Here is a 14,073-nt window from a genome sequence, read left to right as displayed (position 1 = left end):
TCAGAAAAGTGACACGAAATTAATTTAAGAAAATGCACCAACTGTTTGTTAGTTGATTTTTATTTATTGTACACAAGTACACGGCGAAAATAAATGTTATGCACAAAGTGGTTCGCTCTGTACCCGTCAAAAACACAACAGCCAGACACGCATTCCAACAGATAAAAACACAAGCAGGCATTCATTCCCACAACACAGGAGAAAGCTTCCCCAAAACATATGGAAGCACTTTGCCAATCAACTCTTTGGTTGACTACATAATTCTTATAAATATAGCTGCGGAAATAATCGATCTACAATAATCTTCTTTGTGTTTTTACCGATGGCGTGTTTGAAAAATCGATTAAAAAACTATATGACTTTTAAAGACTAGACAGATCTGTTAAAAAAATAATAAAACACGCACACACAAGAATTAAATAGACTTTTTCCAGCAAAATTGTTAAAATTAAATAGTTCATAATTTAAAATTATTATTATTAGCAGCATCTGGAAATTATTTTCAGTTAAACTTGAAATAAAAAAGTGAAAAAGCATGCATTTGTATCGTGTGTGGTCTTTTGGTCGTTGCACGTCATCCAAACAAAGACGTGGACTAGAGTTTTCAAAAACCGTCAAAATAATAATTTGTATCCCAATATCTTAAATTTTTTTAACAATAAACAGTATAATTTCAATGTAAATTTTAAAGATGTTTAGAGCATACTCTTAAACCACACAGGAAACAAATATGGGGCATTGCATTGTGATCAGATCTATCTGGGAATGGGTGTTGCAACCCTTGACAGAATATAAAATTCAATCCTAGCTCCACAAAATATTTATATTAATACTAAGTTATTTGGCCTCGATATTTGCGTTGCAATCTAACAATGGATTTTCATAATTTAACCTGCTTCGACAGGAAGAATATTTTTTTATTTGCTAAATTCTATATAGGGTGAGTTGACAATATTTCAAGTGCAAAGCTGGTATGTCCTTTTGATTGTTTACGTTGAATAGTCTTATTTTCTCTAGTTTTACTTTACTCGCCTGAAAAAGAATCTGCGAACTGAGTAATAAATTACGATTGCCTCCAGTAGCAAGATTTAGTGTACGTAAGAAAACGTTTGATGGATCAAGGGCATTCTTCTTCTGTGGATGCATTTCAAGTGATAGCCAAGGCATTGGAATCGGATCTAACCTGTAACTGATGTTTCCTTCTGTCGGATATCTTCGAAAGCTATTAGGGGATTTCCTGGGACTCTGTTAGAATTTATATCGTCGGCATTGTTGAGCAGGTTTACTTCATTTTGATTGATTGCTTCCGTGGCATTAGTTGTTGCTTCCAGATTAATCACTTGATCGAGGGAAGAGTCTGTTATTTCTTCACCTGACGATGATTGACTAATCTTCCTCAAGTCCTGAGTAGAGGATTCTAATCTCTCCAAACTAAAACATTAAAAACAAAATTCTTTTAAAAGTTTCTGATAAATTTTTAATGATTCTATTATATGCAAATATAATTATATTTATAATTTAGATGCCTTCTGTAATAGAAAAATTGACATAACACTTATTCTTTGTTTTTAAATTAATTAGTATCAAAATTACCAAACAACAACGACCCATTCAAGAGATGATTCATAAAATATGCAACATACAGTATACATTTAACAAATAGAAAAAAAATTATTATTAAATAATATTTATTCTTGAATTCTTAATTATCAAAATGTGCTTTTTTATTCTTTGTACCCATGAATTTGTTTTGGGATGGATGAAATCAAATTTCCTACCATATATGCTTGTTGGATGCACATAATTGGAGAAAAACATTGATAGCTTATTATTCAAATAAATATATTTCTTATTTATTCCATTTGGATCTTATAAAACAACAATCAGTTCTAATTATCTCATATATAAATGTTCTATTATACAGGTTACAATACATAGAAAAATTTAACACTCAAAAGTTATGAGAATCCGGGGACTGCTTTTCTAAAGTTTTAACTTAACTAGCAGCCATACATAGAAAATTTAACACTCAAAAGTTATGAGAATCCGGGGACTGCTTTTCTAAAGTTTTAACTTAACTAGCAGCAAGCAATTAAAGAATTCATGTTTCTAGAGTAATCAAAGTGACAAAGTCCTCCCCCTCACATTGACCCATGAAAAAAAATCACAAATATGTTACAACAATAAGCAGTTAAATGGAATTGCCTGGTGGGTTTCTTATTTCTTCTAATTGTTTTTAGATTCTCCCTTTTAATCTTAGTTAAGTGTCAACTTCTCATACTTTAACAATTAATTGTTATAACATACTAGGCAATTTTGTTTACTTTTATCATCCAGCAATGACACCTTTGATGTGTCATTGCTGGATGATGAAGGTCACTGATGAGATTCCCACACTGGATCCCAATATAACGCAAGCACACCGATCTTTGGGGCGATCGTCCAAAAAGTCCAGAGAATTGCCTATAATTTTGTGAATTTGTGCCCAAAGCCTATTGAATGTCCTTCCTCCATCCTCCAAGAAATGCTTCCAAAAAAACCGTTGACAACACGGTATGATAATTGATATGTACGCTCTCTCTCTCGGTCAGAAATAGTATTTGGTAGGATTAATGCTCACTTAATAATAACAACACATACTAGTGATTTGTACTATTGAGAAAAACTGTATTCCTTGCATTTACATTTGTGCCTGTAGTTTTTTGTTTTTATTAAATTTGTTGAATTTTTCTTGATGGTTGGTCTTGCTATGATACTGCGAACGTCTTATTGATGACCTCACTAAACCCCCCACTCGCTTAACACAAGTAGAAAAGGTAGAAAATCGAAGAACACCATCCAGTGACACTGTGAACAGATCTCACCGATCCATCGCCAACCAAGGAGGTTTAAAGTTAAACACTCCATGCATTTAGATGTTTAGATCTAAAAACACAATTTTTTCCAGGTAAAATTGATGGTAGAGTAAACCTTCATAAGAAAGCTTTTAGGGACAAGGAAATCCTCCTCCATGTCTTGCCAGGCCACAAGAATATCGTCCATGTATCTGAGATATATCAATGGGTATGCTATCATGAGGGGAAAACTAAAAACCCTTTGCCCAACATGTCTCATGAGCAATTCCGACTAGTATAGCAGATAGCAGTGAGCCCATTGGGACCCCTCATTTTCTGCAGGTATATTTTCCCATTGAACCGAAAATAACTGTTTTCGGTAACAAAAAGCAATGCCTCGCATATCTCTAAGACTTGCTGCGCTGAAAAGCATCCCTTGATGAGTAGTGTATTGGCAACCACAACAGCCTCAAATTGAGGTACCGAGGGGTAGAGAGCAACAACATCCATCTTGTAGAAACTATACTTATTATGATAAAATTTATCTAATACAGCAGATAAAGATGCTTTAGCCACGATGGAGAAAGATGTAACAAGGGGGGACAGAGGAAGGAGCCCACTTAGTAGTTTGGCAAGTGCCTTTTCAAGGTAGTAGGTTGGGTGGCTCCTTTTATTAACTAGCAGCCTCAGTGGCCAGCCTGCTTTATAAGTTTTGACCTCAAAGAAACAAAAAAAAAGTTTATTTGAAATTGTCTGCCTGAGGACCACATCGAAAGCAATATAGCTGTGTTTATACATATTTAACGCCTTTGTGATATTTTTCTCTCCTATTATTATTATTATCATCATCAAATAATTGACAAATTTATAACTACATATTTTACATGTATAATTTTCATGCAAATTTCATTATGGCAAATTACTAATTTTGATTTTTAATGCAATAAATTCCAAAAACATTAACTATTCTCTTACCTTTTGACACATTCTACTTCCTTTTCTTCATTACTGTTATATCCATTGGTTTGAATGTCAGCAGCATTTACTTTACATTCAGATGTATCACAGCTATCAATTTTATCACTAGCTTTATCATTGTCTATCATTATAAATGAACTTTGTTTGGAGTCAGGTGTCACCTTATTAAAATTCTCTACAGGTAATGTGCTTTCTGTTGTGACTGTAGACTTTTTGCCATTTACTTCTACACTTTTAGAATCTACAACAGTTTGTTCTTTCTCTACACTGCTTTCCTTTTTATTGTCACTTAGTTTCTCAGACAACACATTGTTGTTTGGAGCATCATCTTTCTGTTTGTCCTGAATAGACGATATGGCTAATAGAACACTTGAAGGTATCTGTCCAGAAGCTGCTAATTTTAATGTGGTTTCTGTTAGTGTATTATTGCCTACAGGTTTCTCCAATGGTTCCAGTTGCTGTTGACCAGCTTTTCCTCTTGTTCTACTCATTATTTGTTCTACTCTCTGTAGAAATATACTTTTTAGTGTACTATTCTCATTTCACAATTTTGAAACAAATTCTAGCAATTACTTTAAACTAATAAATTTTGATACTATATTTTTTTACCCTTTTTCTTTCAGCTCTCTCAGCTTCCTCTCTTTTCAATCTCTCTTCTAATTCCTTATGTTGTCTTTCTGCTTCTTCGCGTGCTTTCCGCTCCTGTTCTTCTCTTTCTGCCTTCTATAAATAAATCATTATGTAGAAAATGTTTTTCTTTCATTACTAAAAATATATTATTGCTACAAACCAATTTTTCCTCCTCTTCTCTTTTCTTCTGTTCCTCTTGTTCTCTCCTCTCCCTCTCTTCAATTGCTTTCTTTAATTTTTCTTCTTCTTGTCGTCTTAACTCTTCCATTAATCTAAGCTGTTCCTCTTCTAATCTTTTCTGCTCTTCTTCTTCTTTCCTTCTTTTTTCTTCTTCTAATCGACTGTAAACATATACATAATAAACTAAGATTGTATAAGACTTTGTAAATATAAATTATCCAAACAGATTATATCAATTTTTTACAATAAACAATAATATCTAATTGGGATGCAATTTGAAAAAATTGTAGACTTATAAATTCCCACTATAATCCATCTGTCTGTCCTTCCTTAATCTCGAGAACAGAATTAGATAGCTGAGACCAGATACGGAAAGATTAGGGGCAGGAGGCCCAGATTAACTATATAAACTTCTGGTCAGGACCAGAAATCACATTATTTCAATTCAAAAAATTTTCCCTGAAAGAAGTTGGATAGATGACTAGCACAACTCTACTGCTGGCAGAAGTATGATGTACAGGAGCAAGACACTATTAGTTTGAAATGGAGAGCATATATTTTAAATTAAATAAATTAAAAATATGGTTAAAAATTGCAGCCCAGCATTGTGATGATGTCACAACAAATAATTGCTCATTTTAAATTTATATAATATTTTTAAAAAGTTTTCCTTAAAATTTTGTATTATTCAAACTTTCGAATTCTTGTAGTGTGAAGAACTGTCAAGTCATAGTAAAAGTGACTTGTTATTTTGATTTTGACACCAGTTAATTATGTTTGATAATGATTTATTGCTGAATATGCAACTTTAGAAAGATATAAGTAAGAGAATATAGCTTGCACTATTCTAAATTATTGTTGAAAAGTCAATTATTTATGCTTAATAGCATTATTGGATTTTTTATAATTACATTTTAACATATACAGGGTGGGCCAGCGAAAACGAAATGGCAGAGTGTTCGTGTTCGTCCAAGCAAAGCGCTCGGACAGGTCGATTTTACTCTCGAGGGGACATCTTTTGCAATAAAGTTTTTGCGATTTTGAATACAACAGACGACAAAAAATTTTAAAAACTTATTTATTTTGTATTAACTAAAAAAGCATTTATTTCGAAAAAAATGATTGTTTAGTTAATATTCAGAATCGCAAAAACTTTATTGCAAAAGATGTCCCCTCGAGAGTAAAATCGACCTGTCCGAGCGCTTTGCTTGGACGAACACGAACACTCTGCCGTTTCGTTTTCGCTGGCCCACCCTGTGTATACAAAAGGCTGATTCTATAAATGGGATCTTTAAATATCTGAGAAATATAAGAAACGATTATTTTTTGGACCCATTTGTCAAATCTAGTCTATGTAAAAATTTGTCTATTTCTTCAAAAATGCCAAACAAATTTTTATATTGAAATTTAGCAAACAAAATTAAAATCTAAATGCTACTTTAATAGTTTTTGCAGATAAGAAAAATATTTGCAGTTCTTGAATTTAGAATAAATAATTTTTCTAAACTATTAAGAAAGAAATATTTGCAAGAAACAATTTTCTATTAAATATATGAAATGCTATAATTAACAACATGATCCTCTTGTTGTTTCATATAATTAAGGAAAATGTAATTTCATGTTTATTACTCATTTTTTAATAATTCAGAATTTTATTTTACTGTATAATATTCTTCAAATGCTTATTGATTCACATGTTAACAGAATAGTATATAGTAATGCAAATAGAATTTGAAAAGTTTAATTATCCAAATAAAACTTTCGTTTTTAATTATAATGAACATACAGTACACTTCACGCCAGCGTTTAGAAAATGAAATTTTTTAAAATTCTGGCATGAAAACGTTTTTAGTTTAGTAATTGACATAAATATTGATACCGTAATTCCTCCTGTCTTTGTCTTTCTAATTCTGCCTCTCTTTCTGCTTGTTCTCTTGCTAATCGTCTCTTTTCTTGCAGTGCAGCTTTTGCTTCTTCTTCAGAAGTAATTCTGGGCTTATTTGAAGTTGTAATTTCCTCTTCATTACTTTCTGGAATATTTGGAGGTGAAGGAGATTTTCTAACTGGTTCAACAGTTTGTTCAACAGTTTTTGGTTGTGGAGGCAAGCTTACAGGCTGAGGAGAAATGCTACGGTCAGACTGTAAAACATTCATTTGTATTTTAGAAAATACATATATTAATTAAAACAGAAAAGCAAATTTGTAAGACATTTCATGTATTAAAAAACAAATATTAAATATTAATTTATACCTTGCTATCATTATCCTTCTTTTCTACAATTGTTGCACTTGTTGGACTTGGTTTCTGAGCTACTGGAGGCTTTGATGTAACTTTAGCTACTGAAGGTTTAGCAGCTGATCCAGAAGCTATGAAAAATAAATCAATATCAGTTAATTTAAATTTTATTAAAACTATTTTTAATTCTTTTAAAACAAGTACCTTTCTTTTCAATTGGTCTACTTGGCCTTTGTTGTTCTTTTGGAACAGTAACAGAACTTTTTAATGAATGATCTGGTATTGTTCCAGCAATGCTAATGGGCCGAGGTTTTAATTTTGTTGTTTTCTGGCGCATAGTAACTTTTGGTTGCTGAGTCTGCATAGAGGGTTCAGTTGCAGTAGAAAGAGAACTACGTGGTCGAGCTGGAGAATGAGATACTTCCTTACGCATGGCTAAATTATAAATGAACAATTTCCAGTAATGAGAAAAAATACTTGTATATCCAATAAATCTAATGTACAAATATATCTATATCTTTGTTTTATGTATATATAACTAAAAAAGTTACTTTTTATAATCTAACAAAAAACTTTTTATAATTTAAAACAAAAAAAAAAAACAATAATTCATATTTAAAAATGAGTAAAATATTAAAATTGTCTTGAAGCCATTTTTATTACACTAAAAACGCTCATTTAAACATATTAAATATAAATTTACTTTACAAAAACCTTTAACATGTAACTTATTATGAACTTCTGAATACTCTAATCTGAATTATAGTTTTAAATTACAATACTTAAAATACTCTAATTAAAATTAAAGACATTAATTTTTATGTAAAATTCTGCTACCAGGAGAATATAAATAATTCTAATGATAAAACATAAATCTTTTTTATACCTTTTCAACCATCAACTCTTCTAAATTCTAAGTGGATCTAAGCATTTTGATTTATTAACTCATGCAAATATTTATGACATACATGGTAAATATTATTAATAACTGCCTAGAAGCTTTTATAAAGTATAAATACATAGACACATGCAAAAATATACAATCATACCTGGGGCAAGAGACAATTTAGAACCAAATGCATCATTCTTGTTCAACAACAACATAGAAGATGAAAATCCTTTTTCACGGGCAGCAGCAAGGGCTTCCGCACGGAGACGTGAAGCTCGGGTGGGACGAGGAGCAACACTTAAATGCATCATGCTTTGTGACAAACGTTTGCTATTGGCAAGAGAAGAATGCGCAGGCAAACATGACTGAACATTTACAGAAGCACAACTTACATTTGAAGCAATGGGAGTAGGATTAGCCAAATGCAACATGCTTTTGGACATAGCACTCATATTAGCACAGTTAAGTTTTCTATTAGCAAGTCTATGGCTATTTACATTATACATGCTTTTACTCATACTTGGGGAAAAAGACTGCGATCCACTGGATGAAGCATTTTTACCAATCTCCTGACGTGCCTCAACATAATGTCGGCGTGGCTGAGCTAGCTGGTCAAGTCTGCTCATGCTGACTGAACGTTTTCCTTGATTACCTGGAGAAGTTGTTCGGGGAACGGTAGCTCTGCTCCAAGGCACTGCTGGAACTAAGTCTGTCTTTCTGCGTCCACGCACACTTGTTGAATTAATAATCATACTCCTTGACATACAGTCATCTGAATAATTAAAAATTAAATCGTAATTTTATATGACATCTTAATACATAATATTAATACAAAACATATATTTACATAATTCTAGAAGTCAAGAATAATCAAAAATGAAAATGTGCAAGCATTGAGATAGCAAAAGTTTAAAATGATTTCCAGTACATTTAACTTCTGTCTAGAAGATACTAAAATTTTTGAAAGAATAACTAAAGAAATTTTAGATTTATACAAGACTGCATATTAATAGAAGTACATTCACTAAGTAGAAAATATGACATGCACATAACAGGCATTTGAATGTAGCTTATTCTCGAAGATAAACAGTAAGTGATGACCTACTGTCATTCTCTTTTGTGGTTGTCAATAATGGTACATAATCTGACCATGTCAGACATGCCCTAGTTTGATTAGAGGCAAATGATAAACAATTTCTTTTCCTCTGTCTATTTTCGTATTGAGGATATTCTGATGAAGCTACTGGTGAAATACTGGTATCTACTGCAAATAGATGATGTTCCTTCAGCATGTTCTATAGGTATTGCTTTTAACAGGTGATAATAAAAACTTATAAAAAATAAAACTATACAAAGATTCAAATTAAAATCAGATCAACTTAAAATAATAAAGGCTAAATAAAAATGGCAATGCATGAAGAATTATTACTAAAAAAACAAAACTGAAAGTAGATAAATACCAATTTTTTGTATTAAATTATAAGATGAAGTGTCCTGAGTTTTAGAACCTATAACATCTTTGTCGTCTATATGCCGTATGATAGGGAAGAGTATCTCAGACCCATGATAAGGGTGATGACCATCACTAAAGGCTATATTGTTATCTATGCCAGAACTTCCAAAAGCAAATGATAAAGAATTTTTCTGAGCATTTCTCCTTGCTTCAAGTTTTGCTTCTTGTTCAAAACTTTGTTTTAAAATGCCATCTTTCCTATCCTGTAATTTAATAATTCTGAATAAATATTATTTTACACAATTTAATAATTACTTTTTTAAAAAAAGTATATTTATATATATTTTTTTTACAAATCCATACTCTTTCTGTATCCCAAATATAACCTTTTCTTTCTTCAATCATTTGCTTCTTTTGATTAACATAATCAATATTTTGACTTCTATCTAAATTGTTAATGTGTAATTTTGACTTCTGAGGACTTCTCAAAGCTTCATAGCCATTTAAATCCTTCTCACGTTCTCTTCTTTTAGAAAGATCATCTTTCCTCTCTCTCTGCAAAGTTGAAGGAGAAGAATCTTTTCCTTCTGTTTACAATTTAAAAATTTTGTATCAATTAACATTTTATAAGAAATAATAATAATAAAATGTAATGAACTGCACAAGAGCTGGTCATCATAACAGCTTTGATAAAAAAAATTAAAAAATATATATATATATCTAGATTATCACTTTATAACAAGAACTACATTTTATTTATATATATTAATTATTACGTAATTTTTATTCTCATTTTTAGAATAATATAATATTAAAATTTACTTACTAAATAAAATGTAGCAAAGAAATAGTTTATGGCTTTAAAATTTACACAACAGAATATACTAATAAATGTTTTTAATCTCTAAGATAATGCAATTTTAATATTTTTATTTTTTCATACTAATGAGTTTAAGATAACTAAAAAATATAAGTATATCACTATTATTAACTCAGTTTTAAATAGTTTATTCAAGTAATGAAAGTAATTTTGATAATTAATAAAATGCTAGTTGTTAATAGCAAAGTAACTTTAAACAAATGAAAATTGTTTACTCGATGGGATAAGGCAATGCAACATCATCTGCCAAAGAGCCTTTCAGAAGGATTTGATGTGAGGAAGTGATCCTTAAGTTGTTAAACATGTGAAGAAAACCTAGAAAATTCCACATGGCCAGCCCATTGGTCAGGCACAAACCTAGAACCAGCTACCAATGTTTAGTGATTTTTATCCACTCTGCCACTGATGGGCCAAATGAAAATTGATGACTCTCAAATTTCAGAATATATGAATATATACAATTGGTCAGGAAATTCTAAGTCAGCTGCATTGTAATTACAATGCAGCTGACTTAGAATTTCCTGACCAATGTATATAGAGATTCAAATATTTGGACATTTTCAATAACTATGTATAACTATATAACATTCTGGACTTTTGTATAAGATGAATTTTGCAAGCTATCATATTTAACTGCTGCAGCTGTACTCCTCCTGCACATATGCTCAAATCATATAACTATACACCCAAGTTCCTACTGTAACAGAGTTATACCCAGTGATGATATTCAAAATAGTTAACAAAGGGTTCGCTAGCAGAAAATTTTTCTCTGACAATTACCGACAAACGAAATGGAAGTTTTGGCTAGAAATAAATACAATACCTTTTCTTGCGATATATCTAATAATCAGTGGCGTATTTGGAACGTAATGAGCCCTGGGCGAAGACCAGGTAACAATAGTGTATTAGTGCTGTCAACCTTTTTTTTTTTTTGGGCAGAGAAATTTTTCACCTCGAATGGCACTACTCATAGTAGACAGATGTCATCATCTCTCGTAATACAATATCCTTTTTATTTCGCTGTGCATAGCCCGCCACGTGTTCCACAGCCATCTTGTATTATCTTGCGCGTATGGGATTGTGGGATCTCTTATGACTGGATCTAGTTTCAAGAACTTTCTTGAATCGATCACGATTAAACCTCGTTTCGGTCGAGAGATCGCACCAAGGTATAGTCCCCGACCATGCTCACAATCTAGATTGAAATGCTCGGTGCGAACGGGATATAAAGGCTCTAGTTTAGTAGTATTACAGAGTATAATACGCATATTTTAATATATTAAAAAAAAAAACAAAACCACTGAGAAATGTTCCGTGTGTTTAACAAGGTTCGGAAAACTGAAAATTTTAACAACAGGTTCGGCCGAACCTGTGCGAACCCACTGAATATCGCCACTGGTTATACCAAATGAGATAAGCTACAATTCAAAATTTTGATAGTCAATTCAGTTTGAGTCCAGAATTGCAGACTGACTCACAGCTTAGTTCATGTCCAATTTATATTCTAAATTTTTGTAATTTGAGGTAGTCTTGGTCCCATCCACTTCAAATTATTAGTAATCTCCTCCTATACATATTTTGCTTAAAATAATTGTTATTTGTAAGAAGATTAGTTGGGCATGTAACTTATACCACTGCTTTTTCAGATTTAACATCGTAAAAAAGGAATTTCCTTTTTTAAATTGTTATTTGTATTGCAGTAATTTAAAAGATTACCCTTTGTTACTTTTAATAATTCTCTTAAACTAAAAATTGTCTGTAATTTAATTGTTTAATGCTCAAGTAGTTTTTATTTCAATTCTCTCATTTCAACAACAGATAAATGAAAACAATCCAACATACTGTGTATCTGTTATTATTACAGATGCAATTTAATTTCAAAAATTGGGTTTTGCTGCAACACTCCAGATCAGTTCTGATCCAAATTCACAGTTTAGTTTGCAACTTGCCTGTCAAGACTTCAGCTCAGCATTTCAAATAGCTGAGATGAGATAACAGTACATGTTAAATCTATCTGAAATTTCAATACATTCAGCTTTTTGAACAGGACTTAGAGGAATAAGAAAATAAATTTATGTTGTATGTCTTTGTAAGAAAGCCTTTACTGAAAGATTACAACAAAGTGATCACATGCTATTATAATCTTTCTGTTGTTCCAAAAATAATAAAAATTCTGCATTAATTTATTGTTAATTTTTTAAACACTTTTATAATTATAAATTTATTTACATAAGTTTATAAAACTTGACACCCTGAAAAATTTGTTGATTATTACCATTCCATATAATAATAATAATAATATAATAAATTAAATTATATTTTTATTAATTGTACAGTATAGCTTGTTCTTGAAATCAAAATGTGGTATTTTCTTAAGGTATAGTGATTCATCACAAATATTACCTGCAGTCAGCAGGCATCATAAAATATGAGCAGGTTTCCAAATTTAGATTGTGTTCTGGACATTTTAGTATCTAAAATTTTTTGTTTAGCACTTAAAATTTATCATTATTTTTTGCTTTGTTTAGCTGAAATGTTATCCTTTGAGCAAAATTCTCAAACAACGACTAACCCGTTACAAAGCTATACATCCACAAGAGCCGAATTATCGGGCTAGAGTCGACTATAATAAATAAATAATTAGTAAGACAATTTGGCACTAGAGCTTGGCGTTAGGCGCCATCTCTTACTAAACTTAATAATTATAATTAAATTAAATAAATAATTTTAATAATTTGGAACTGGAGGAAAAGAAATCGGCCCGAAGCGGGACTCGAACCCGCAACTTCTGCTATCCGTGCAGACACGTTACCAGTTACGCTACCCGGACCTTCAGTCCGATCGCCTCCTCCAGTATATATAAGCTAACATGACGACCATCGACGGCCATTACAATGCCGGCTGGGGACACATCAAGTGCCCACGTCCTCCCAAGGCACTCAACCGGCCATCGCAACTCCGGCAAGGCGCATAGATATAAACAAACAACGACTAACCCGTTACAAAGCTATACATCCACAAGAGCTATATATCTATGCGCCTTGCTGGGGTTGCGATGGCCGGTTGAGTGCCTTGGGAGGACGTGGGCACTTGATGTGTCCCCAGCCGGCATTGTAATGGCCGTCGATGGTCGTCATGTTAGCTTATATATACTGGAGGAGGCGATCGGACTGAAGGTCCGGGTAGTGTAACTGGTAACGTGTCTGCACGGATAGCAGAAGTTGCGGGTTCGAGTCCCGCTTCGGGCCGATTTCTTTTCCTCCAGTTCCAAATTATTAAAATTATTTATTTAATTTAATTATAATTATTAAGTTTAGTAAGAGATGGCGCCTAACGCCAAGCTCTAGTGCCAAATTGTCTTACTAATTATTTATTTATTATAGCCGACTCTAGCCCGATAATTCGGTTCTTGTGGATGTATAGCAAAATTCTCGCATAACATTAAACATTAAAGAGGAAAGAAACCAGTTTTAATTTTTTCTAGAACAATTTAGTACTTTTTAAGCATTTTTAGTTTTTCAAAAAATTATAAATTATAGTAAACCATACATTGCAGTCAAAACTGAAATTTTTGCAGATTTTGACCTTAATAGGTAAAAATAATTACAGTGGTACCTTGACTTAAACAGTTTAATTTGTTCCACGACAGAATTCGTAAGTCAAATCAATTTTCCCCATTGAAATGAATTGAAATGCTATTAATCTGTTTCAAACTCCCCCAAAACACTGCAATTTTTTTGTTACATGTTTTTAAATAAGAAAAATATGCTTATATATAACAAATATTGTATAAAACACAATAGAATGTACTGCAATAAACTGGTTTTGAGGATGTTGCGGCATTTGCTGCATAGATAAAGAAAAGAAAAGATGGAAAATTTGAGAAATGAGAAACAGTGGCGCCACACACAACATGGAGATGAACTAATGCTACATGACTCCATCACACATTTTCTTATAAGCTAGCCTGTCAGACATTGGAAGAGTAATGAA

At 31.9% G+C, this 14,073-nt stretch overlaps 1 protein-coding gene across 8 annotated transcripts in view; it reads right to left on the bottom strand.

The window, feature by feature from the left end:
- Positions 1 to 42: 42 nt before the first annotated feature.
- The window catches only part of LOC136971043 (ensconsin-like), a 44,286-nt gene continuing 30,255 nt past the window's right edge, over positions 43 to 14,073 (bottom strand). For 3 of the 8 annotated variants that reach the window (XM_067265534.1, XM_067265540.1, XM_067265541.1), the window contains exons 5-15: positions 9,564 to 9,787; positions 9,208 to 9,463; positions 8,853 to 9,011; positions 7,908 to 8,519; positions 7,063 to 7,293; positions 6,874 to 6,989; positions 6,502 to 6,761; positions 4,603 to 4,783; positions 4,422 to 4,535; positions 3,810 to 4,318; positions 43 to 1,431 (exon numbers count right to left, since the gene is read on the bottom strand). In XM_067265534.1, the coding sequence (XP_067121635.1) occupies positions 1,179 to 1,431; positions 3,810 to 4,318; positions 4,422 to 4,535; positions 4,603 to 4,783; positions 6,502 to 6,761; positions 6,874 to 6,989; positions 7,063 to 7,293; positions 7,908 to 8,519; positions 8,853 to 9,011; positions 9,208 to 9,463; positions 9,564 to 9,787 (2,915 nt within the window). In that variant the 3' untranslated portion in view covers positions 43 to 1,178. The remainder of the gene's footprint in view (positions 1,432 to 3,809; positions 4,319 to 4,421; positions 4,536 to 4,602; positions 4,784 to 6,501; positions 6,762 to 6,873; positions 6,990 to 7,062; positions 7,294 to 7,907; positions 8,520 to 8,852; positions 9,012 to 9,207; positions 9,464 to 9,563; positions 9,788 to 14,073) is intronic. The other 5 variants (XM_067265547.1, XM_067265555.1, XM_067265563.1 and 2 more) reach the window with 5 other exon arrangements.

Source organism: Centruroides vittatus, unplaced genomic scaffold (genome assembly GCF_030686945.1).
Source record: "Centruroides vittatus isolate TY-2023 unplaced genomic scaffold, ASM3068694v2 contig_1050, whole genome shotgun sequence".
In the NCBI taxonomy this organism is placed as follows: domain Eukaryota; kingdom Metazoa; phylum Arthropoda; class Arachnida; order Scorpiones; family Buthidae; genus Centruroides; species Centruroides vittatus.
This window is presented reverse-complemented; position numbering and strand designations above follow the sequence as displayed.